At 31.1% G+C, this 23,437-nt stretch overlaps 1 protein-coding gene across 1 annotated transcript; it reads left to right on the forward strand.

Moving 5' to 3' along the window:
* Nucleotides 1-1,215: 1,215 nt before the first annotated feature.
* RpL32 (Ribosomal protein L32) lies at nucleotides 1,216-9,234 on the forward strand. Its single transcript, XM_075369482.1, has 4 exons — nucleotides 1,216-1,371; nucleotides 1,532-1,629; nucleotides 4,087-4,239; nucleotides 9,038-9,234. The coding sequence occupies exons 2-4, from the start codon at nucleotides 1,537-1,539 to the stop codon at nucleotides 9,194-9,196; spliced, it is 405 nt and encodes a 134-aa protein (XP_075225597.1). The 5' UTR covers nucleotides 1,216-1,371; nucleotides 1,532-1,536; the 3' UTR covers nucleotides 9,197-9,234.
* Nucleotides 9,235-23,437: the final 14,203 nt, after the last annotated feature.

Genomic DNA, 23,437 nt, shown 5'->3' on the forward strand with positions numbered 1-23,437 from the left:
TTTTTTGTAATTGAATTTATTGATTTTTTTCCCATAATACAGGCTTCATTTTCAAAACAGCTGTTTCCAATATTAACATAAAATCAAGAAGATAATAGCTGAAAACAATGTCAGTGATAGTTCCATTTCAAATTCTGTTAAAAGTTCCTCTGAAAGCTCTTTGCCCATCACCCTTTTAACTCATAATTTTTGTAACTGTGAACTTGAACTTTTTGGACACAGTTACAGAGTCTGAGTGTTTTGGTACTTTTTAAGTCTTATAGAGATATTAGTCTATAGGAAGAATATAAATTTATCTGTTTTTTATTCTTTGTAATAAGCGATATAAATTTCAGAACTACTGAAACTTTACCAATCAGTAATTTTTCTATGGTGTTTAAAATAAGGAGCAGCAGTTTTTAATTTTGTTTTGCCCATAACATGTAAGGAATCTTTTCTCTCTTAGTCTCTTTCCTTTTTGGTGAGATGTTCATATTGTATTGTAATATTTTGTGTTAAATAGGGAAAAGATGAACATTATTTTCCTCTGAATTGTCATTTTTATTTTCAAATTTTACTTTTTAGAATAAGTTCAGTTAATTCGTTCTTTAAATAATTAACCACTTTCTAAGTTTCATTATAGTTATTCAGTTTTCTAAAGTCATTACATAATGGTTTGGTTATTACTGAACTGTGAATTAAAAATTCCATTAATATATACGTTGATTAAAAACAAAACAAGAACACTTCTTAAATGTTGCAAAACTAGTTAATCCAAACATTTTAATGCAATTATTAAAAAACGATCAGTTATATTTTCCGCAACGTTATGATGTTGTTTTCAAGTAGCCATCATAATATTACAGATATAAAACTTATTTGCCAATTGCAAAAAAAAAAGTTTCAACCGGAAACTACGAGAATGGCAGCTGAAGAGTAATAATAATGCTCTATGTATGCCTCTCAGATATCGACACTAAACAGCTGTTTTTTTTTTTTTTTTTTTTTTACTAATATTGAGAGCTAATTAAAATTGTTTTCACGATAAACTCATTAGTCACATTTAAAAAAGATTACTTTATGTTTCATTATTTTTTACAATCCATATTTAGGTAGTGTTGCTGTACAAGATATCAATTTTATACTTTAAGTTAGCCATAAAATATGCACTTAGAGGAATAGGTACTTTTGTAAGAAATATTGCATAGACACAAAAACAGCTATTTGATAATATAAAGAAAATAGATATATTACTTTTAAAAAATGTCGAAACCTAGTAAATTATTTACGGATTTGAAGTAATTTTTTTTTATGGTTGGCAGTTGGTTGCATGCTTTTTACCTACGTCGATTTCATTTCCGACGTGAAACGATTTATCTGGAAAACGCTTTTGTAAGTAAATCGCTGCATTTCTTTTGAATCATTTAATTTTAAAAGGAATTAAATAAAATATTTACTAAAATTAATGTTATTTTTGTAGATTAAGGTAATTAGTTCTTGAAAATATTACATAATTAAGTTGTAATTTGCTAACCTTATTTCTTGTTTTTAGGAACCATGGCTATTAGACCAGTTTATAGACCTACTATTCTTAAAAAGAGAACTAAAAAGTTCATTCGGCATCAGAGTGATAGGTATATTAAGCTGAAGGTAAGAATGCTTTCTTTTGAATTTTTATTTTATTAAATTCTAGGCAATGTTACACATGTACTTCCGATGTGCATTTTAACCAGAAAAAACGCATAATATTTTTTTTTGATGTTGACTTTGTAATTGTTGGAGTTATAATGTTTGAATACTATTACCTGTACCTCCTCTAGTACGCAGGTTATCAAACATTTATTGTATTATCTTTTTTCACCACGTGAGTTCTAGATCAGTAGTACACCGCTGAACTGTTATAGGCGATAGGTAGAACAAGAAACACAGAACAAACAAATTCTGAAAAAATACAATGATATAAGAAATAATGATGATGTGCCCAGCACAAAAGGTACATAATCAGTCATATTTCTAAGAACTGTAACAAAAAAAGCATGTAGGGTAAGCACAACTATGGCAGGTTAAATAAATACAGAATGAGATGAGCAGTTTATTTTTAAATAAAACAAAAAAGAATTTGGATAAACATGTATCTTCTCTCAGTTTGTATTATTTCTTTTACATTATGTTTACTATTGATGCTCACTTATATTATAGATTGATATATACCAAAATCTAGTTCAGTAACCAACATTTCGATTGTATCTTAACAGGGTGTTATATAGGGTAAAATATTTTGATTGAGGGAGGGTCCCTCAGTCAAAATATTTACAAAAAAAGCACATACATTTAAGAAACAGAAATAGTGATTTTTTTATGGGTTTGGCTTGAAAAATCATTCTCTGAATAGTATCTGTAGTTTTTGAGAAATTGTGGTGAAAACCAATAAATTAGGGTAAAAAAACCCTGTTTTTTATGTTGTGACATCACTTTGTTAAATGGGTAATAAACATATAAAATTCAAACAAAACTTGTAGAGAATTTAACTCTGAACAGAATTGTGTAAAATAAGTTGAATAAAACAAGTTAGAAACATTTGAATTTTATATGTTAAAAATGAGCCCCTCCATTTGCCATTTCATGGCACACTTCTATAATGCTTTTGTTGCTCTTTTTAGTTCTTCAGGGCTGTCCATAATTGCTCAGCTGCATCCATTATGTGGACAATTGATTCCTCAGAAGAATGTATTATTTTAGGTGTAAATGTTGAACTGGCTGCCTATGAAATTTGTTTTGTTTAAGTGTCCTCCAAACCATTTAATGCTAAACTCCAATCTGTTTAGAAAGACATCATGGACTGCACTGAATGCATCAGTAGTAATTTGATCAGTAACAGCTTCGTGTTTGACAGATTGTTAGTAGCTGGTGTGGTTAGGTAGTCAACTTTTTTCCTGAAGATTGCAAAAAATATTTTCCCGAAAATTGTTTTTTCGACTGGAATCCTGTGATTCAGAAAACCTGTTTCATATTCTACTTCAAAAGCTGTAGCATTATCATTATTATACACACCCAAAATTAATACCATATCAGCCTACTCTGTTGTAAATAAGTATGGTTACTTAAATGGCAAACCGATCACTTTCAAACCAAAATTCACAATAAACCTTCGCTAACAACAGCGCAGTACCCGATCTACTTAATGTACCTTACAGAATGATTTAAACACTAATATTGCACATTCAGCTAATTGTTGATAGGCTGTTATTTTATTGCCAACTTCAAAATTATAATTCTTTGTATTTGTCGTTAATAAAAAAATGATCTAGTAATTTTTGTTTTACAATTTTGTGATTTCCAATTTCTTTAAATTCTTTATCAGTAAATTTTTTTTTTATAAATTTTCCACATCAAAAATTTGGTTTTTTGTTTACTTTAAATAAATAATTTTCTGACAAATATAATTTGTCATTTCTAATTAAAATGAAAATTTTTGTAACTTCTTTGTTTCATTCAATTTATATTACATATCATTTTGTTCAGTACATTCTATACAAGTTTTGTTTAGAAGGTTTATGTATTTATTACCCATTTAACAAAGTTATTGCAAGTCATGGTTTTTTACCATAATTTATTGGTTTTCATCCAGATCTCAAAAACAACTGAAGGTATCATTTTGGGACCTTAGTTTTAATTTTTTAGTTAAAAAATTATAATAAATCACTAATTCTCTCCCTTAATTAATATACAAAAAATTTCAGTGCAACCTCATTTCATCGTGGTAGCTGAAATCCAAGCGAAATCTTTCACTAGCCTTAACTTGCAAACAAAGCATTTTAGGATATATGTTTGTGTGAAATTGTTCCATTGTTTTCATAAACAGAATAGATTATAAAAGTCCTGGGAAGGCATGTAAGAGACCTATTTTTTTTGTATATATGTTATATATATTTTTTTTTTTGTAATGGGTTTTTAATGTACTTCCTTTCAAAATATTTTTTTGGGTAAAATTAAAGGTGTGTTTAATATGTTCACTTACAAATTTTTTTTTTCTTAAATATAAATTTAGTGAAAGAACATCATAATTCTAGTTTATAAGATTAATGTATGACTGTTGTATCATTTTAGAAAAACTGGCGTAAACCAAAGGGTATTGATAACAGAGTAAGAAGGCGTTTTAAGGGCCAGTATTTGATGCCCTCTATTGGTTATGGAAGCAACAGGAAAACAAAACACATGCTTCCTACTGGCTTTAGAAAAGTCCTGGTACACAACGTTAAGGTAAGTGAAGTTACTAGTTTTTTAGTCATAAAATTTCAATTTTTAGACGTGTGTGTGGCATTGGGTAGGTAGTTGATAGTTAACACTCACAGACAGTTGTAAGTTTTTGTTTGTAGAAGACAGGAGAATTGGGAATAAATAGTTGTTGATCCATATACCTTTGTTTCTATAGCCAGTTCGTGTAGTAGGATCAGTAGTTTAATTTTGTTTCAATTAATATTATTGCTTTGAGTCTGTTGGACTTCGTGCTACTAATTTCATAAACTTTTTTAATGACAATTTTATTCTTGTTTCTTTTTGTTTTTTTATTTTACTTTATTATCTAAGGATTCTGAAATATGAACTATGATAAAGATTACAACCGAACAACAGTAGTACTGAATGTAGTTTTGATGAATAGGCGAGGGTGTAATATTCCTGAAGAACTAAGAGTTGACCAGACAGATGAAGAAGATAATGTGAAAGTATTTTATGACGATACAGACACCAAACAAGTATGTGATGATCAGTTAGGAGATATCACAAATAAGATATGTTCTTAGTTAAATAGCAAAAGATGAAACTGCTTGGAAAAGTTTTGAATACAAAAGTCCAACAATGTCATTCATTTACCAGGATTAAAAAAAATATGTTAAGCAAGAGAAAACTTAAAACTTAAAAAATTAATAGACCTTCCAACTTAATTTGACGAATGCAAAAATGTGACTAGAACAACAGAAGTTTTTGGTTTTCAAGAAAATGTCACCACTGCTTCTTCAGTATTCGCTAAGTGGAAAATTGTAATCCAAGCACACTGAGCTTTGCACCACGATTATGGATTTGATTTGATACATTAACCAATAATAAACAAAAGCCAGAAATCAACTATAATGCAACAATGGGTGGTATAGATTTAATAGACAAACTTATGTTAATTATAATTAACCTGAAATACTCATGGGTGGCTTTTATGTGCTGTTGAATGTTGTGAGCATTAACTATCAAATATTCTGTATACCTGATAACCAGAAAGAAAAAGTGTTTCTTGGAATTTACTTGATGTTTGCGGTGTATCAGAATTATGATTTTCAATCTAAAGCTGTCTAAAAAATCCGCTAATAGAAGTTTGCCAGGGAAAATGGGAAGTTATTGGAATATCTACAAACCTTGTGGAAGATGACCATTTTCTTGCAGGAACATGAGTTAGCAGTTTTGCAAGGATAGAAAGACAAAATATTTCCATAAATTTTGCAAGAAATTCATTTGTTTAAGTAAGCCATGCTGAATTCTCATGTTCCAAGTGTATCTCAAGCCATAAAATCAACAATTAAAGTTGTTACATGTTTTTTTCAAATATTGTTAAACTATGCAAAATATAATATAATTTTTTTTTTTCTTTCATCATTACAATTTTATTAGCGCATTAAGGTAAGAATAAAAAAGGTTTATTCAATTTTTACCTATTTTTATTTATTTATTTATGTATAATCCTGTTTAAATTATACTCAAGCGTAGTAATCATAACAATCAAGTATTACTGCTTTTAAAATTTGAGGCAATTATTTATTATTAAGATCTGTTAGGTTAGGTGCCAGTACTGATGTCCTACCTAAACGTGAGGCAGTAGTGCAGGGTTAGGGCTGTTAGTATACACTTAGGACATAAGTAGTTGCTATTAACTTGCTTTAACTGCTACTAACCGGGGCATTTAACAACTTATGGTGACCCTCTGCCCAGTTTCAGATGCAAAAGCATAAGTGTACACGAAATGAACTAGAAGTGCTCGCAAGTTATTTCAGCTGTCGGACTGTTTCCCTGTGTGATTGTGGCTCGGAGGTTCGTAAGACCTTAACTAAAGGATGCCCTCAAGGCAGTGTTCTGAGTCCTCTTCTTTGGATCATAGAATTCGATTCGACGTTGCACTTAAAGTTGCCATGTGGTTGTCGTGTCGTCGTTTATGCTGATGACATGCTGCTGCTGTTTGAGGGGGGATTTGCATAACAAGGTAGAGTTCAGAGCTGCTCATGCTTGGTAGAGATTACGACTGTGGAGTCTCCAACATAAGATGACTTCCAGCCCAGAGAAAACCACAATGATGTTGCTTAAAGGCCGATTGGCTGCTTCCCAACGAATCCGGGTTCGGATGGCCGGTCTCCCAATTTGGTACGTTACGACTCAAAAATACTTGGGTGTTATCCTTGATGAGAATTTTCACTTAAAGAAACATCTGCAGAATCCATAGTCATTCATTCCGATTGGGGGTTGAATTACTGTACCATGCATGGCCTTTACAAAGGTGTCAGCGAAGCTGTTATGCTATGCCTGTCTGGGCCCACCGCATGGCTTATAGGTGCGGGCCCAGCAACTCCTCTTGCTGGCTGTTCAGTCTGTGTTATAGCTGGAGTCAAACCAATAGATGTCTTGGCTAATTAGTGTAAGGAACGCTATATTTCCACGGTAAATAACCTATTGACTTCAGAACAAAAGCAGTAGATTGAAGACCGGGCCGTATGTCTTGGCAGGTCAGGTGGGATGAATCCCCCACAGGGCGCTACACGCATGGTATATTTTTATAGTGTCTAATTTAGGTGCGATTGGATGGGTTCCCCCAAACACGGCACATCACACAGTTTCTCTCTGAGCATGGTGCCTTTCAGGCGAGTTTGGCTAGGTTTCTTTTGATAGATTCAAGTCAATGCCCGGATTGAGGGACTGATTATATAGTGGACCATGTCCTCTATGTCTGTCCCTGATACGAGGTCGGATGTTTATGAGCTGTAAGGTAACTTGAGAGAATACATTTTTTTCTGGATTTCTGTTTTCCCCCTATGGGGTTGGGATGCTGTTAACTTTCCTTCACTCAAGCAGTATTTCAAACATAGTCACTTGTCCATTTTATTTTATAAACAATTTTTTTTCTTTAATTTTGATCTTTTAATTGCATTTTTTAAATTTTATTTAGTGTTTAATTATTATTACTGATGTTCGATATTTTTATAACTTTTAGTTATTATATAATGCATTATTTATTTGATAGAAATACAAAGAAAAAGAAAATCATTTCTAAGTGATTTGTAATAGTGTAAAAAATTTTAGTGTTGGAATATTTTTATAGCTCTATTATTATTTTCCACATTTATTGCAAATTATTCTTGAACTTTTTTTCAGATAAAATTTTGGCATTGATATGGTTATTTTTTTTCCTTCGAAATTCCAAACGAATCCCTTTTCCTTTTTTGTGAGTCAGTTCTGCATTTTCTTCTGCAGGATATAATACTTTTAAAAGATATTTTTTCTATTGGTAATGATAAGATAGATTTGATTTCATAAAGTGTTCAATCGTGTTACGAAGAGATTTTTTGTCTCGAGGGTGGGTGAGAGTTAGCAGATTTTAACATAGAAACAATTTATTGTGCATTTACTTCTGTGATGTTCAGAATGGAATAAAATGCCTCTTAAAGCCACCTTATGGTTATTCTCAACACAGATTTAGTGTGGCACACATTTTATTGTTCGCTCCATCTTTTGTTGCATGGTAGTCTATGAAAATGGCTAGTTTTCTGATTTTATTTCAGTGTCATTGTGCATAGAAGATAGAAGTGTTACTGATTTATTCTTTTTAGTTGCATTACCTTACCATCTTGCCTTACCGTTGCCTTACCTTTTTGAAAACTATAAATGGAAGTTCAGTGACTTGATTTAGCTTATCAAGAGGAATCTTTTTTTTTCAACCAAAGGTATCCTGGTGTGCCAGTTTGGCAAATACCTTCTGTTATTAGTTTTTAATATTTTGGTTAGATATTTTACTATGTATGATTAGTTGATTATTTTAACATTAATTAAAACTGAAAAAAGAAAAAAAATTTACAGCTTTTCTGTTGTCAATAAAAGTGTAAAAAAAGGGAATTGAGATGAAAGGACCAAAACATAAAAACATGAAAGTTGGGTAGAGAAATGTGTACATGTTTGATAAAATCCAGCAGCTGTAGTGATGCAAGATTAAGTATAATAGCCCATACATAAAAGTTAGTGTATCCTTGCATTTTTTTTTATCATCTTTGCTAAATAATAAAGTTAGTTTTCTTTATATACTATAGTATTTGTTACACAATTATTGTTGAAATTAATTTATAAAATTGATTTATTTTCAAACTATAAGGATGTTATTTAATCTTCACTAAATGTGAGGATAGTGGTTATCGTTATTGTCCTGAGAAGTCGCTTGCTGTTTTCTTATGAAATTCTTTAAAGTTTTGTGATTTGTGCCGCACTTGAACTGATACCAGTGGATTTTGTTGTATAAAAATTAAAGGTCATATATGTATGTATCGTATATGTATAACTTGTAGAAATATTGTCATCATTTTAGTTGTTACATGACCTCAGTAAAGTTTTAGAAATCTTAAACCTAAAAATATTAATCTTTGAACTGTAAATGCTAATGTTAAAAAAAAACAATTTCTTAAAAAACTTTGACAAAAAAGTACTAATGGATTTTAACTGTTTTGAATTTTAAACATTAACTTTTATTATTTACTTTTAACTAACAATATCTTTTATTGTACTATTAGTTTGATTCCCTGTGCATCACAGTTTTCGTTCTCTCAACCTGTTTGGATGTTAGTCCTTTACTTTTAGGAATAATAAATGTGTTTTAGTACTATTAAAATGTTAATTATTTCACTTTTTCTGAAACTGGAAGTTAAAACAGCTTTCAAAGATGTTTTCTGTCAAGAAATTGATACAGCTAAGGAATAATGGCGTCAGTTATTGTAGTGTTTCAACAATTATATGTATGGTTGGTTGTTAAATGTTTCAGGAACTAGAAGTTCTTATGATGCAAAACAGAAAATTCTGCGCAGAAATAGCCCATGGAGTTTCATCAAAGAAACGAAAATCAATTGTTGAACGTGCCCAGCAGTTATCTGTGCGTGTGACAAATGCTAATGCTAGGCTCAGAAGTGAAGAGAATGAGTAATTTTTTGTACAATAAAATTTTACTTGTTTTGTAAAGTATTTTGTTTTATTGTTTTTTTTTCACCTTTGTGTTATTTTGTTATACTATTATGAAGATGGTGTTCCTGACAGTGGTAGCATCGCCATTGGTTTGAATTTAAATCTTGGCCAGGCTCTACGTTTTTACTTCCTGGAAAACGTAATCCTATTTTCTCTTTCAAGCTTTTACAGCATTGCTGTGAGGTTGATGTTTTATCTGTAAATTGCTACAAGATAAATCTCTTGTCATGTTGAACCACAGAATTTGAAGGTATGTGAAAAAGTTATTCTTACTCTGCATATTTTGTCATTTTCTATGTATTCATTTGTTTATATAAATTGTTCGTAAAAAGTAGAGTTGGTTGTTCAAAATGCTTAAGAAAAAAATTTACATTAACATTTTGTTGTTTATAACATAAATTTTTATGATTTCACCCTTATGACAACCTTTTTTACTTTTCCATACAAAGTAAAGGAAATATGGCAAAAAATTTCAGATTTCAATTGAAGTATCCATTTAGACTAGTTTTTAACATCTGTACATATGTTGTATCTCACATAACTCAAAAACTAGTTGTAGCTGTAGGATGTTGAAATTTTGGATTTAGGACTGTTGTAACATCTAGTTGTGCACTGACTGAACCAGAAGTGTCCAAAAAAAGCCCAAAATCCAAAAAAAAAAAAGAATTTGGACTGTTTCTTAACTGCAGTAATAATAAGCCCTCATTTGAGAGCTTTTCAATGAGAAATCGTAAGTGGTGCTTATATTCATTGGTTTCGGTTATAGCCAGATTAAATTTTAATTAATGAAATATTTGGATCTTAACAAGGGGAAAGCACGTCGGTTTGAAACACCTCATTTCTTTCTTTTTTTTAAAAATAAAATATATTGATCTGTTAATTATTAACCTCTAATTGTAAAAAAAATTACAGTAAATAATAATTCAGTGATAACAATTAAAAAAAAAAAAAAAAAGTTATTAATGAAATAAAATTCTTTTTCATTTAAAAAAAAATTGTATATGTAATTTAATAGGAGTACAAGGAAGTCTGTGGTGTCCACATAATTTTTTTGCTTGCTGTGCCAAAAACCTGTTAAGGTAGTGTTGTTTCAAATCCGTTTGGTACAATTTCTCTGATAACCAATTTAACAGAAACTTGAATATCTGTTTTTGTAAAATTGCTAAGTGGGGTTTGAAAAACAAGCTCAGAAGCAATTGTAAAGAAATACAATCATACTATCTCCTTATTGAATTACCCACATGTAAAATTTTGAGTTTTATTTGCTTCCACTGTTTGTCTTATCTGTAACAGAATGCATATGGCCCAGTGCCAAAAATTACACCTATAGAATACATACTGGGTACTGATGGTTGGTTAAAAATTTCAGTAATGAAAAGATACCACTAAATTTCAAATTTAACTGATATTGAGTGCAAGAAATGCATCTTAAAAGAAAAGATTTGTTCAATTTCATTATATCATGAATTTAATTCTAATATGAATTTAAAATGAACTCATATTGTTATCATACTTGTTTTTAAAGTGTTTTCTTTCCTCAACTGTTGTAAAATCTGACTGTAAGTAGAGTTAATTAGAAATTATTTTCTAATAATTCATTGAGGAACCAGCAACATAAATGTGGTTTTATACCAGTACTGTGGTAAGCAACTTTATCCAGAAGGGTTTTGGTTCAAAATACTTTAGGCTTTTGCTTTTCATATATTACAAAAATCATCGCCGAAATTAAGTTTTATTGGGATTTTCCTAATCAAGTAGTTTTCCATCATTGTTAGGTGTGTGAATGTAATGGAATTAACTAAAAAAAATAGCCAGGTATATGTTCACAATTGTTTGAATATATATAAATTTATGCTAATGACTGCTAGCATTTAATTGATAGTAGTTTAATATTATGAACACTGAATTGCATATGTATGATAGGCCTTATTTGGGGTATTTTTGTTGTTAAAAGCCTACTCTATTAACTTGTATGTGGCGGGCAATTGTCCAACTTGCTATTACTATAAGGTTTGATTTTGTAGGAATGCTATATGGAACATTTGTTTTGTGTTCATTTTTTCATTCAATTGTGTTGTCCAAACTTTTTATTTTTTTTATGAATTTGAATTTTTTTTAAAAGTTAGTTTTTTAAGTGATTATTTTAAATTATCATAACTTTAAATACCAGAAAATAATTTTTTCTGGAATATAAGGAAGATTAAGGAAGTATTTCATTCTTTGAGTCATGCCAAGTACATTTGCCATTTTGACAAAACATTATTTTTAGATATTCTTATGTTAAAATGTAGTATTACTTGCTCTGACCCAGAGCAAGTAATTTCCTACCACCCAATTTCTTGATATAAATCTAGTGGAGCAACATTTAAATAAAGCTCCAACAACAAGTTGACTTTATATGCAAAAATGAACACTAAAGATTAATTTGATCTGCATTTATAATATGTAAATGATATTACTGTACTAGGGTATGGTTGATAAGGCTAGGCTCCTTCCAAAAATGTATTTATATGGTAGTGTGTGTACCTTAAATATAGATTTCATGACTTGCAGGATTGTATTAAATAAAATTTGAATTTGAATATTCTTATATCAGTCCTTTTATATTGGAAATGAACACAACATATAATCAACTTTTTTTGCTGTTAATGAGTAAAAGTTGCATTTTCATCAAAAAAGACTGACGACTTTAATTTTATATATTATTTGAATTGTGCACCATATGTCAGATCACATCAAAATATTATCTAAATTAAAAAAAAGAAGATTTTTGATTCAAGAATGAAATAACTAAAGCCCTGTGAATCACATAAGTAATTTACATGAATTTTCAGAATTCAATTTTCTACATTTCTAATTGAAAAAAATAAAACTTAACCATTTTAAGTTTTCTTACTTTAAACCCAAAAATGTTATTTTTTCCTGCAATTTTTGTGTTTTACATATTCCAATCGTTGCCTGATTGCACAATTTTTTTCTTCTACCTGTCCCTCCAATATTAAAGCGACTATTACAGGATGCCTTAATATGTGGCCTGTAAATCTGTCTCTTCTTTTAGCTATATTTTCCCAAATGCTTCTCTCTTCATCTATTTGCCGCAACACCTCTTCATTTGTCACTTTATCCACCCATTTGATTTTTAACATTCTCCTATAGCACCGCATTTCAAAAGTTTTTAAACTTTTCTTTTCAGATACTCCGATCATCCCAAGTTTCACTTCCATATAAAGCGACACTCCAAACATATACTTTCAAAAATCTTTTCCTGATGTTTTAATTAATTTTTAATGTAAACAAATTATATTTCTGACTGAAGGCCCATTTCGCCTGTACTATTCAGCATTTTAAATTGCTCCTGCTTCGTCCATCTTTAATTCTACTTCCCAAGTAACAAAATTCTTCAACCTCTAATCTTTTCTTCTCCTATTTTTACAATCAGTGGTCCATCTTTGTTATTTCTACTACATTATTGAAATATAAAAAATATGAAAATAACGTATCCTACCCTATTAAATGGCATTTTTATGTGTGTGCATCCCCCTTAGCTTAGCACCAGAATGTCTTATGGTGGTCAGGTTTTACCAGTTAGATTATTATATATAAACTGAATTCAATTGGGAAGATTTGCTGACTTTTTTCGCTTTTCCTTGATCAATTTTTATCATTTAGAAAAATTTTTACACAAGGTAATCATTTTTGGATACCTAATAACATTTAGAGATGCCGCTTGCCAGGGCAACCTGCCTGGGGGGACTAACTGCATAGGTGTGCTGTAGGCACACCCCTGCAGCTAGTATTTTAATAAAAACATTAGTAGTATGATAATATACTGAAAGAGTAAATAAAAACAAATTAATTTCATGATGACACATTGAAATAACACAAGTGATGTAAAAAATGCTAAAGATCTGTTTAAGGAATCGCAGGGATTTTTTTAGAATAATTTTACATTTTTTTAAAATAGCTGTTCATCAAAATCAGTTCAGTGTTTATGAATACCCATTTTTATTTACCATTTAGAAGCACATTTTGCTTTCAGTAGGGTAGTAGGCTTTCATCTGATCTAAATGATGAGTGCTTCCAATTAACTGATTATATTTCACCATAGTCTGGTTTAAGGGTTTCATCACCTTGTTTATTAATGATATTTATCATTTCATTACCAAATTCAGAACTGTTAAAGAATCCCTTTTATCCACCTTAACACAAGCAAGTAGCTTCATCTGAAAATAATACTTATACTTCACGTCTATTTAATTTTTTAGAAACATTGGCCAGGTTTTCTTTTCAGTCTGATCTTAAGGTTTTTGTACAGTAGTTTTTTTCTCTAAAACTTTTGGATCAGACCAACACTACTGTAGGGTTGTCTATGAGGAGCAAGTGCCCATCATCCAGTCACCCTGCATGAGCTTAGTACTACATTTTCTGTGTCTCCAGGACCACCAACTTCTTGCCATAGTAAACCTTAAGACCAAACCAGAAGGTTCTGTAAGCATACATGTTTTTCATTCCGTACCAATGACGCTTACCCTTATAAATACAGAAAAGAAGTTCTCAACAGTAAATTGCAGGTAGGAAAAATTTTGTCATTTATTCTTTTATGTAAAAGGTGTAGTAATGGCTGAACTAAGGTGTAGTATGGTTTCAGTTTGTATTGGTTCTTCTGGGCTAGGAGTTTTGACAAAATGTAGTGGCTGTAACGTTGCAGCAAACATGTCATGGCTCATATGTTCCTGAAATATGACATGATCTCTCGTGAACAATCGTTCGTATAAATTAAAAAAATTCCTGTTTTAGGGGTTTCTGTTCTTTTATTGTAACAGGTGGCCCTCTGCCCTGTTGCAGCTACAGAAGTGTGATTGTATACAGAATGTGTTGTACAGTTATTTCAGCAATCAAGACAGCACCTCAGAAGAAGGAAAACTATCTAAAGGTTGTCTGTATGGTAGTGTTTTAGGACTTTGATTCTTTAATGCTATTAGGTTACCCAGTGGATGCTGCATCATCACATATGCAGATTGTTGACTTTTGCTGGTTAAAGGAGATTTGAGGAATGAGATCGAATTCGGGGCTGACCAGGCTTGCAAGATACTCCAGTTGTAGAGTTTGCAACATAAGATGGTGTTTAGCCCAGAGAAAACTATATCACTGAAGGGCAGACTAGCTGTTATAATGTGACCTTGTGTGTCAGTGGCAGGACATTGAATTAGATATGTTCTGCTGCAGAAGTATCTATCTAGATGTTAACCTTGATGAGAATCTTCAATTCAAGGTTCATTTCCAATATGCTCCCAGAAAGGCTTGTTCTGCATTCTTCAGGCAGTTCACCCTACTAGGGGCTTAATTTCAGAAGCATGTGTGTTCTGTATAAGAATGTAAGTGAAGCTAAAATGCTGTATCCTGCATCTGACTGGGCTCATCAAATGAGTTACTACTGTTACAGGAATATTTTGTTGACAGCTCTGAGTCTCCTTTTATATCTGTGATTTGTGTCTAGGTCTTTTATTTGATAGATGATTTGTGATAAGACTGTCTTATAGTACTTGTTATTTCTGGTATTAAGCCCATTGATATCCTTGAAACTGAGTGACATTATGTTATGATGCTAAGAAGGTGGGGCCAACTTCTGGATATGGTGCTTTTCAAGATAGGTTTGTCAGATTTGATTAATTCAGGCTTGTGTCCAGAGCATAGGGCCATTGATGTGTGATTTGTCTGCTCTGCTCCAGGTACGAAGCTGAATGTACCAAAGTAGCTAGAGAGCTTGCGAGAATCAATTCTGGTTTTGATCTGCAAGTTAATTGGAAAACCTAAAGGGAGTGGAACACAGTTTGCTGGCTTCCTTAGATTCTTAGCCCTGTGAAGGTTGGCTGAGGGGCTGTAATACTATTATAGATGTATAGATAGAATAGCAACCCAGGTGCTAGGAGGCCTGCCTTTAAACTTCACCAAGGTAGGTGTTTTGGCATCGAGCCCCGATTAGCTGAGATATCCATTGTAAGGATGTATAGAGAATTCTGCGATGTAGAAGGGTGTAGGCTTGACCTTGTTTATAAAAGTGGACCAGGGAAGAGAGAGAAATAGGGTATATTTTCATTAGAGGTGTATTAAATTGGAGAATCTGTTTCTTGATTTTTAAGTATATCAAGAGGACTTTTAGTAAATTGAATTGTAGGATAAAATTGTGGTTGCGATCAACAATTGTTTTGCTGGTTTGATGATAGTATTTTTGGTGTTGAGTCAGTCAAGTTATGATCTGAGTACACATAATTTAAGTAAAATCATTTGCAAGAGGTGATAGTAGGTTGTGTAATACACTGATGGAATGTCTACTGAGGCATTTGCATAAGTAGCATTCTGAAAGAGGTTAAACTGATGACTGTTGGGTTATCATGTTTAGAGGGTCTAAAAGATGATCTCCGGTGTAGCCCATCAGGGTTAGGAATGGAGGAGCTGGTGTGGTGACTGGGATTGTCACAAGGTGGGTGTCATTCCCTGGGTTAGTTTTCTTTTATTTTGGCATATGGTGATGTAACCCACCGGTTGGTCTAGTGGTGAATGTGTCTTCCCAAATCAGCTGATTTGAAGTCGAGAGTTCTAGTAAAGTTCCAAGTCTTAGTAAAGCCAGATATTTTTACACTGATTTGAATACTAGATCGTGGATACCGGTGTTCTTTGGTGGTTGGGTTTCAATTAACCACACATCTCAGGAATGGTCGAACTGAGAATGTACAAGACTACACTTCATTCACACTCATTACATTTCATCCTCTGAAGAATTATCTTAACGGTAGTTACCGGAGGCTAAACAGGAAAAGAGAGTAGAGAGTGGCATATGGTGACGTGAAGTATTTTGTAACTGAAGAGCTTGTTTGAACCCATCGGTATTAGATAAGTTGTTTCACTTGTTAAAAGCAAATCACAGTATTGTCTACGTTACTTCCAGTAGGTAAAATTTTTAAGTCGTATATTAGTATATGGATCCATTGAATTGAGGTTGGTCTTCGTGCCAGTTTTTAGTGGACTGTGTTGTTGGTACTGTAGTCCTTTATTGTGAAGAAGCGGGCTGAGGGTGTGTTGACATCTGAAATGGGTTTTGTGGGTTGTCAACCACTCCTTATCACTGTAAGAAGTCACAACTCATTTGATGAAATACAGATATCATCATCACTGCCTTCAAGAAGATACTCTACTTCTTTGGCACTTTGAATTTTATCTCCCTCACCCTGAACTCTTTGTTGAGATGTTGAGGACTAACTGACAGTGGTAAATTTTGTATTTGGTAATGCAATCTTGTTAACCATCTTCATGAGCGGATAATCCTAAAATGTTAGAAAGTGATAGAGAAATAATTTTTAAAAAGATTACACAATATTATCAAAAAAATTGTAATTAATGTCTTATGTGATAAGTTAACTTGTTTTCTTGTTAAATTAAATTACTTATTGATCTTTTTTAATAATATACACTACAAACAGTTACACTTTTTAAATTTCAAATTTTTAACCATGAGTGGCACAGAGGATATTGACAGGGGAGAGGATGGATACTCCAGCTGCCTTGGCTTTCACATCTCTGTGGTGATAGTGTCATGTCGGAGTAAGAGATTTCATTGTCGGCTGCACAACTTGTTATTGTGAAGTTTCTCACAAATGAGATAATCAAACTGAAATTTTGACTAGACTGCATAGAGGTCGCATACCCAAGTTACAACTAAGTCAGCAAATTTAAAGGATATAACATTACAGAAAATGAGTCACAATAAGCATTCTACGACAACTGGGATGGATGACAACATTTGATTGATCCTTAATCTCATTGAAGATGATAAGCACCTTACGGTTGATGAAATTGCTTTGGAAAAAGGCATCAGAAGTACGAGTAGACATCTTGGAAGGGTCCATTTCATTATCACAAAGAATCTTGGGTTCTGCAAGATGGTTTTCAAGATGACCCAAAATTCAGAAACAGGCCAGACAGGAAATTTTCTAATGGCTCCTGAATTGACTTTCATGAGAGGGAAATAATTTTTTGTATTGAATAATGGTGACACCACTGAGAAAACAATATATATGTTTTGTGATAAGTGTTAAAAAAAAAAGTCTGGTTTATATTTAACTGATAAAGTACTATAGACTGGCACAAACTGTAATTTGTTACGGGTTTATCATATTGCGTAATCCTTATTATTGTCGTTTAAAAATGTTAACAAATCTTGTTAAAGATCCTAATTAAAGTCATATGCAATAAACCCAGAGATTATTTAGCAAATTATATATGTACTCTTAATATCTCCTTTAATGAAAAATCCCTTATGGTATTTAGGTATAAATGGTAACATTTTTTTCTTTACACAGGTTTGAAATTAGAAAATTACAAAAAAGTAGCATTCACTTAACATGATTCTGAAAGACTGTGTTGAAGAAACAGTTATATGGCTGGTGCAAGGTTACTTACTGGGTATAGATAAGATATAATTGATCTGACTTAGTGAAAAGTTTCTAAGTATTTATTAAGTTAAGGAAACTAATTTATTAAGTTGTAATAATAACTAGATTAATCCAACATTGATTTATATCATTAGTAATCAGACATCTTAATTTAAAATTTATTGTATTCTTCTACAAAGGATGAATTTCTTCCTGTTTATTTTTGTTCTCTATCGGCATTGTGTTCTATTTTTATGCTTCAACATATTAATTAATACTGAAATTTACAGATCAAGTTTTTCCATTTCTTAAGTAAATTGTATGATATTACTTTTAATAATCTATAACTTCAGAATTTTTACAAATTGCATATTATAATTTATTTTGCTTTATATCAATGCAAGCAAATAAGATTACTAATCTGTTAGATATACCTATTCCTGTAAGCTAGCAAAAAAGTTTGACTTTTATTAACCTTTTTACTTTTGTTGCTTTCTTTTTTATTATTTTCTTTATAAGTTAGGTGGTAGATTGATTGTTTGTAATGGTGGCATATAAATCAGGTCAAATTTGTAAAAAAATAAGTAATGTGTGTGTATTTAAAATATTGAGACTTGACTTGGTCTGAATAGTCACCACTATTTCATATCTATGCAGTAAATTTCATCAAAATTTTGCAACAGCTACTTATTCTTTTTTTATTTTTTAGCGAATACATTTCACTAATCATAATATTTCATTGGGTGAGTGAGACACACATTTTTTTCGTCTTTTAGTAGAAAGATTTCTTGAAATTCACGTGATGAATTATTCAACTGCATCTGAGGTTTTATCATTGTGATTTTCCAGACATCCTTAGTTTGACTAGATAAGATGATATATTATGGCTGTATAATTCCTTTAAAAAAAATAGCTTTTCTTTAAATCTGTGTTGCTAAAACATCCTGCCCTCTGTTAAATTTTGGTTTGTAGATTTGAAGTCAGCACAAACATATTATATTATACCTTGTTGAATTTATGGTTCAGAAAAAAAACTTATTTTTCGAGTAGTTTTTTCATCGAATTTTATTGTACTCTTCAATAAATAAACGTTTTACATGGTGTGCCAAAGAATTATCCAATATTTCAGTAGATTTTACACCACTACTAGCAGTTGATATTACAATTTGTTTTCATGGCAGCTTATTTGGAGCTATAATATCAAAATTTATGGAAAATACCTCACCATTTACTGTTATAGCAAATTATGATTACTTCCTTTCAAAAAAAAATTCTATAAATATGCTCTTCTTAAAATTTACTGAATAAATAATTTAAATTACATGAAACAATTCATTTTTTGGAGGGTACCAATGATTACAAATAGAATATCTCATCACATTTACCTCTCCCGCTCTTAAGAATTCTTTCTATAAATGTATTAAACTTAATGAATTGAACCACTGTTTGCATAATCTCTCAGTATTGATAGTCTAAGCTGTGTTGACATGAAACTGAGTAAGTATCCTGTTAAAAATATTGATACATATAAAAAACTCAAACTTATTTTAAAATATAACTTATTTTTAAATATGACACCATTCTACTAATGAATGCATAAGGTATAGGTATACAATTTATCAATGTTATCATTTTGAAAATATTTCTTAAAGCGGGTTTAAGCTGTGATAAATGTTTTTCAAAAATGGATTTCATACTTTGAGAGAAATCAACTCCATTGGAGATCAAAGATTATTGCAACGAAGTGAAACATTCCTTACCATTGTCATAAATTTCTTTTCAATTTATTTTTTTATAAACGCTAAAATTTTCTCAGTCGACCTTAAAAGATCCATGCTTCCCTACAAGGAGAGATTCAATTTTTCAAAAAACTTCACATTAATAGGTAAGTTTTATCAATAAAATGTTCATTCACAAAATTTTGGTATACTTGTGTTCCTCCACTAGAAAAAAAAGTATGTGTAATATGTATATATATATAAATTATATTTATTTGATCAACCTAAATACAGAAAAATAAATGAATTAGAACACTTATGTTATTCCACTATACATTCAAAAGCGCTTTCGCAAATTTCTTGCATCAGTTGTATTGCATTTATTTTACAAATTATTTAGATCAAATTACATATTAAAATTAAAAACTTTTTTTTATATATATTTAAAATTTTTAAATTAAAAATTAAACTTTAAAAGTTAAAAAATAAAAATCACATACTAAAATTAAATTAAAAATAGTTTAAATAAAATAAATACGCATGTGGTCTACTAAGCCAATGTTACATAACTGTACAGAGTTGAAATACACTGAATTATACATTAACAATGTCTGAAGAAGTGCTGCTATCTACAGCAGCTTTTGTAACTGTCATCCTCATACTCTGTTCAAAGTTGACCAAATAAAATTTAATTTTATATTTATAGAGTTTTACTAAAGTGTCTAAACCCCTATTATTTGTATTATATTTTTAGTTTGCAGTATTTCTAAATTTGTTTGAATATCAGATATTGAAAGTGTATTATTAATAAGATTGTCAGAAACATTAGAGAACCCAGTTTTCCTTTTTTATAACATCTAAAATGTTCAAAGAATCTAGTTTTAAAAGATCTAATGATTTTTACTGTATAAATATGGTACATATCATTATATTTTATTTTATAAATTCCAGTTAAATTATATACGTAAACCATATATCAGTGTTTATTATTTTTTAAATGGTTATTTGTCTGGTATGCAGGCTTAAATTTCTTAAAAGAATTGACTAGAAAAAAAAATTATATATATAAATTTCTTGTCGCAGTTCAAATGTACTAGTCAATATATTACCATGAGAAAGCCATTCCAAAGTGATAGTATAACAAAGACATGCATATGGATCCCAAATAGTTAGATAATTTTTTGAAAAATGTTGCCTTCAACATCTGGGTTTATTTAAAGTTTACTACATTCTAAGACATGGTTCAATGAGTCACATATTTTGACACAAGTGCTTTCCTGTGAATAACACAATGCTTCAGGGCTTTGCTTCGAATAAAAGCCTGCAATCCTATATGTCAGTTGGGCATAGAATGAGCACTACCAGTACAGAAACCAAAGGACTTAGTCCACTCCAAACTGTTTTCAGATATCAAAGAATTCTTGAGCCTTTGCACTAGCAATGATACTTTTACAGTGTTCAACTTAAAAGAGTCCCCATCACTTAGTTGAGTCTATAAGTAATAGTTTAATGAACACTTGCATAATAATTTACGACAGGAATTGAAAAATTAAGTCCATCCACTTCTATGCACTTGTCAGCATGTTTATCCCTGGCTACTCTTTTTAGCTGTACCCTGTCTATTTCCTGGATGGCATTGGTAATGTTTGTCTTCAATTCCTGTAGGGTGCGTAGATTGCTCCAATAAACAATTTGATGTAACCTCAGAAGAAAGTCTGGACTAGTCAGATTAGGGAATCTTGGTGGCCACAATCCTTTAGAAATGATTCAACCACTGAAAAAATACTGTAGCATCTCCATAGTACAGCGATCTGTATGGCAAGTAGTGCTGTCTGTTGCAACCAGTAGTCATGCTCATCCTCTTGCAGTACGACTATGGACTGTAGGATAATTTCTTGGTAGATAGCAGCATTCAATTTTAAAAAAAAAAGGCTCTTATTATTTGTTGCCTTAAAACCACACATCGTATTCTTATTTTTTGCTGGTGTATAAGAGATTCAAAGAAAATGTGTGCGTTTTCAGTACCCCAGATTTGGTGTTTTGACCATTAACATACCCACCAAGGTGAAACCTTGCTTCATTTGTAAATGACCATTATTTTAAATGCCATAGTTGCCTCTAATGAGCTTTCAAACCACTGACAGTAGGGAACCCTTTTAGCATAATCAGCATTAATTAGCTCAATGAAAACTTGCATTTAATATGGATAACATTCAGCAATCTTCTCACTTCAGTGTGGTCTGAACCTAGTGAAATGTTCTTTTCCTGGCTTAAGTCTGCAAAAATTTATGAGATCTTGTAATTGCTGCTGTATGACCTGTGTTGGGCACGTTTCTGGTCCAAGCTGTTTCAAAAAACTTTTTAACTAACTTCTAAATAACAATTTTCATTGCTGCTTCCTTTTCAAATTTCTCCGTTTTTGAAAGTAGCTTCGTAGCAGAATCACAGATTATAATGTTTACTATATCTACAGAAGCTTGTAGAATGAGTTCTGCATTTGTACGGGAATTCTTGCATTTTGCTATTTTATGTAATAAATTGTAGGATGCTAGTTTGGTATTGATGCCTGTTTATAAAAACTATCCTTTTTTAACTTCCTGCTAAAGTAGTCAAGAGATTTACTAACATGCTGGGATGAGTGGTTAGCACTCATACTAGATAGCATTTCAACTTACTTGGTAGCATGCACTCTGGTGCCAAAACTTTCATACACTGAACACATTGTTCTTCCACTTCACCATTGATTTTTATCACCATAAAACTAAAGACTAAGTAGCTGTCATTATATTTTTGTTTTTATGCTTCTTCATACTCTTGCCACTGGTTGATGTACCCTCTTTACTTTCACTCTCACAATGCTTAATGCTGTTTGATATACATCGATCCATTTTTAAAATAGCATATGAGAAAAAATTCTTCAAAAACTTCTCTTGACTTGATTACAATATTAAAACATATTACAACATTAACACTATGTGAAACTGAACAGTAACATAGTGGTTTGCACCAGCTCCATTAGATGCTGCATCCTTGAAATTTAAAATAAAAATAAAATTATGAAAACTGTAATATTTGGTGGGGTCCAGTGAAAAAGTTGCCAAAGCATGCACTTTGGAACCACTGCTGTAAGATATAAAACTAGTATTTTGTATGCTATATTTATGAGCTGAGCCATAATAATATATTACAGTTTTCATAAGTAAATAAAGTTATTTTTTATTTATAAATTGAAGGAACTGTTATTAAGGTGTACCTCATAAAAAAAAAAAAAAAAAAAAAACTGGTGGTAAGTTTTGAATGTATTGTTAGGGATGATTCTAATAGTTCTCTAATGCAGAATAAATGTGGAGTCAATTTAAATTGAATTACACTAAAAACCCCTTTCCAAAACCTTACAGAAAAATGAAAATATGTATGTAAGCAATTTATCAGAACTTTATCCAAATTCATTGTGATTAATCACACTTATCTTGTCAATAAGTGATATGACTGCCTGAACACTGTACATCAGTTTTTGTATTTTTATGTTTGAGTTGACATAATTCTTTCATTACATGTGAAAGAACATTAAAATTTGTTCATATTCATTTTTTGGGACATTAAATTATTTTTTATGGTATGTTTCTGTTAGCTAGTAGATGAATTGTATTTTATATGTTTCCAGAGAATTCTGTGTAAATCAATTGTTCATTGTATTTATTAGAACTGGTTTCCTGTTTTTCTTGTACAAAACTAGAAGCAGAAGCTAGTTATTTACTCTAAGGGCATTGCATTTGTTTGACAAATATGTACTGTGTGAGTTTTTAAAACAATTTTTCAATTTAAAATCCTTCTACAGGTGAGAGTGTATGTCCAGTCTGTTGAATGCAGTATTTTAGTTTAATTTGCATACTCTTCAGTTACTTTGGTTGTCAGTGTGTTTTGTTACTTTTCTATATGAGTTTACAAATTTTTGTTATTTTGAAAGGGATATAGTAACCTTTTTTTCATCAAAGTATGGCAACAAAAAAGGTAAAATATTATGGAATGTAATGAGCGCATTATCTCTTTGCAGCT

Source organism: Lycorma delicatula, chromosome 1 (genome assembly GCF_047948215.1).
Source record: "Lycorma delicatula isolate Av1 chromosome 1, ASM4794821v1, whole genome shotgun sequence".
NCBI lineage: Eukaryota > Metazoa > Arthropoda > Insecta > Hemiptera > Fulgoridae > Lycorma > Lycorma delicatula.

Coding starts and splice junctions, on each gene's coding strand:
- RpL32 (XM_075369482.1), top strand. CDS start 1,537: ATGGCTATTAGACCAGTTTATAGACCTACTATTCTTAAAAAGAGAACT. Junction 1,630..4,086: donor ATAGGTATATTAAGCTGAAG/GTAAGAATGCTT, acceptor GTATCATTTTAG/AAAAACTGGCGTAAACCAAA. Junction 4,240..9,037: donor TCCTGGTACACAACGTTAAG/GTAAGTGAAGTT, acceptor TAAATGTTTCAG/GAACTAGAAGTTCTTATGAT.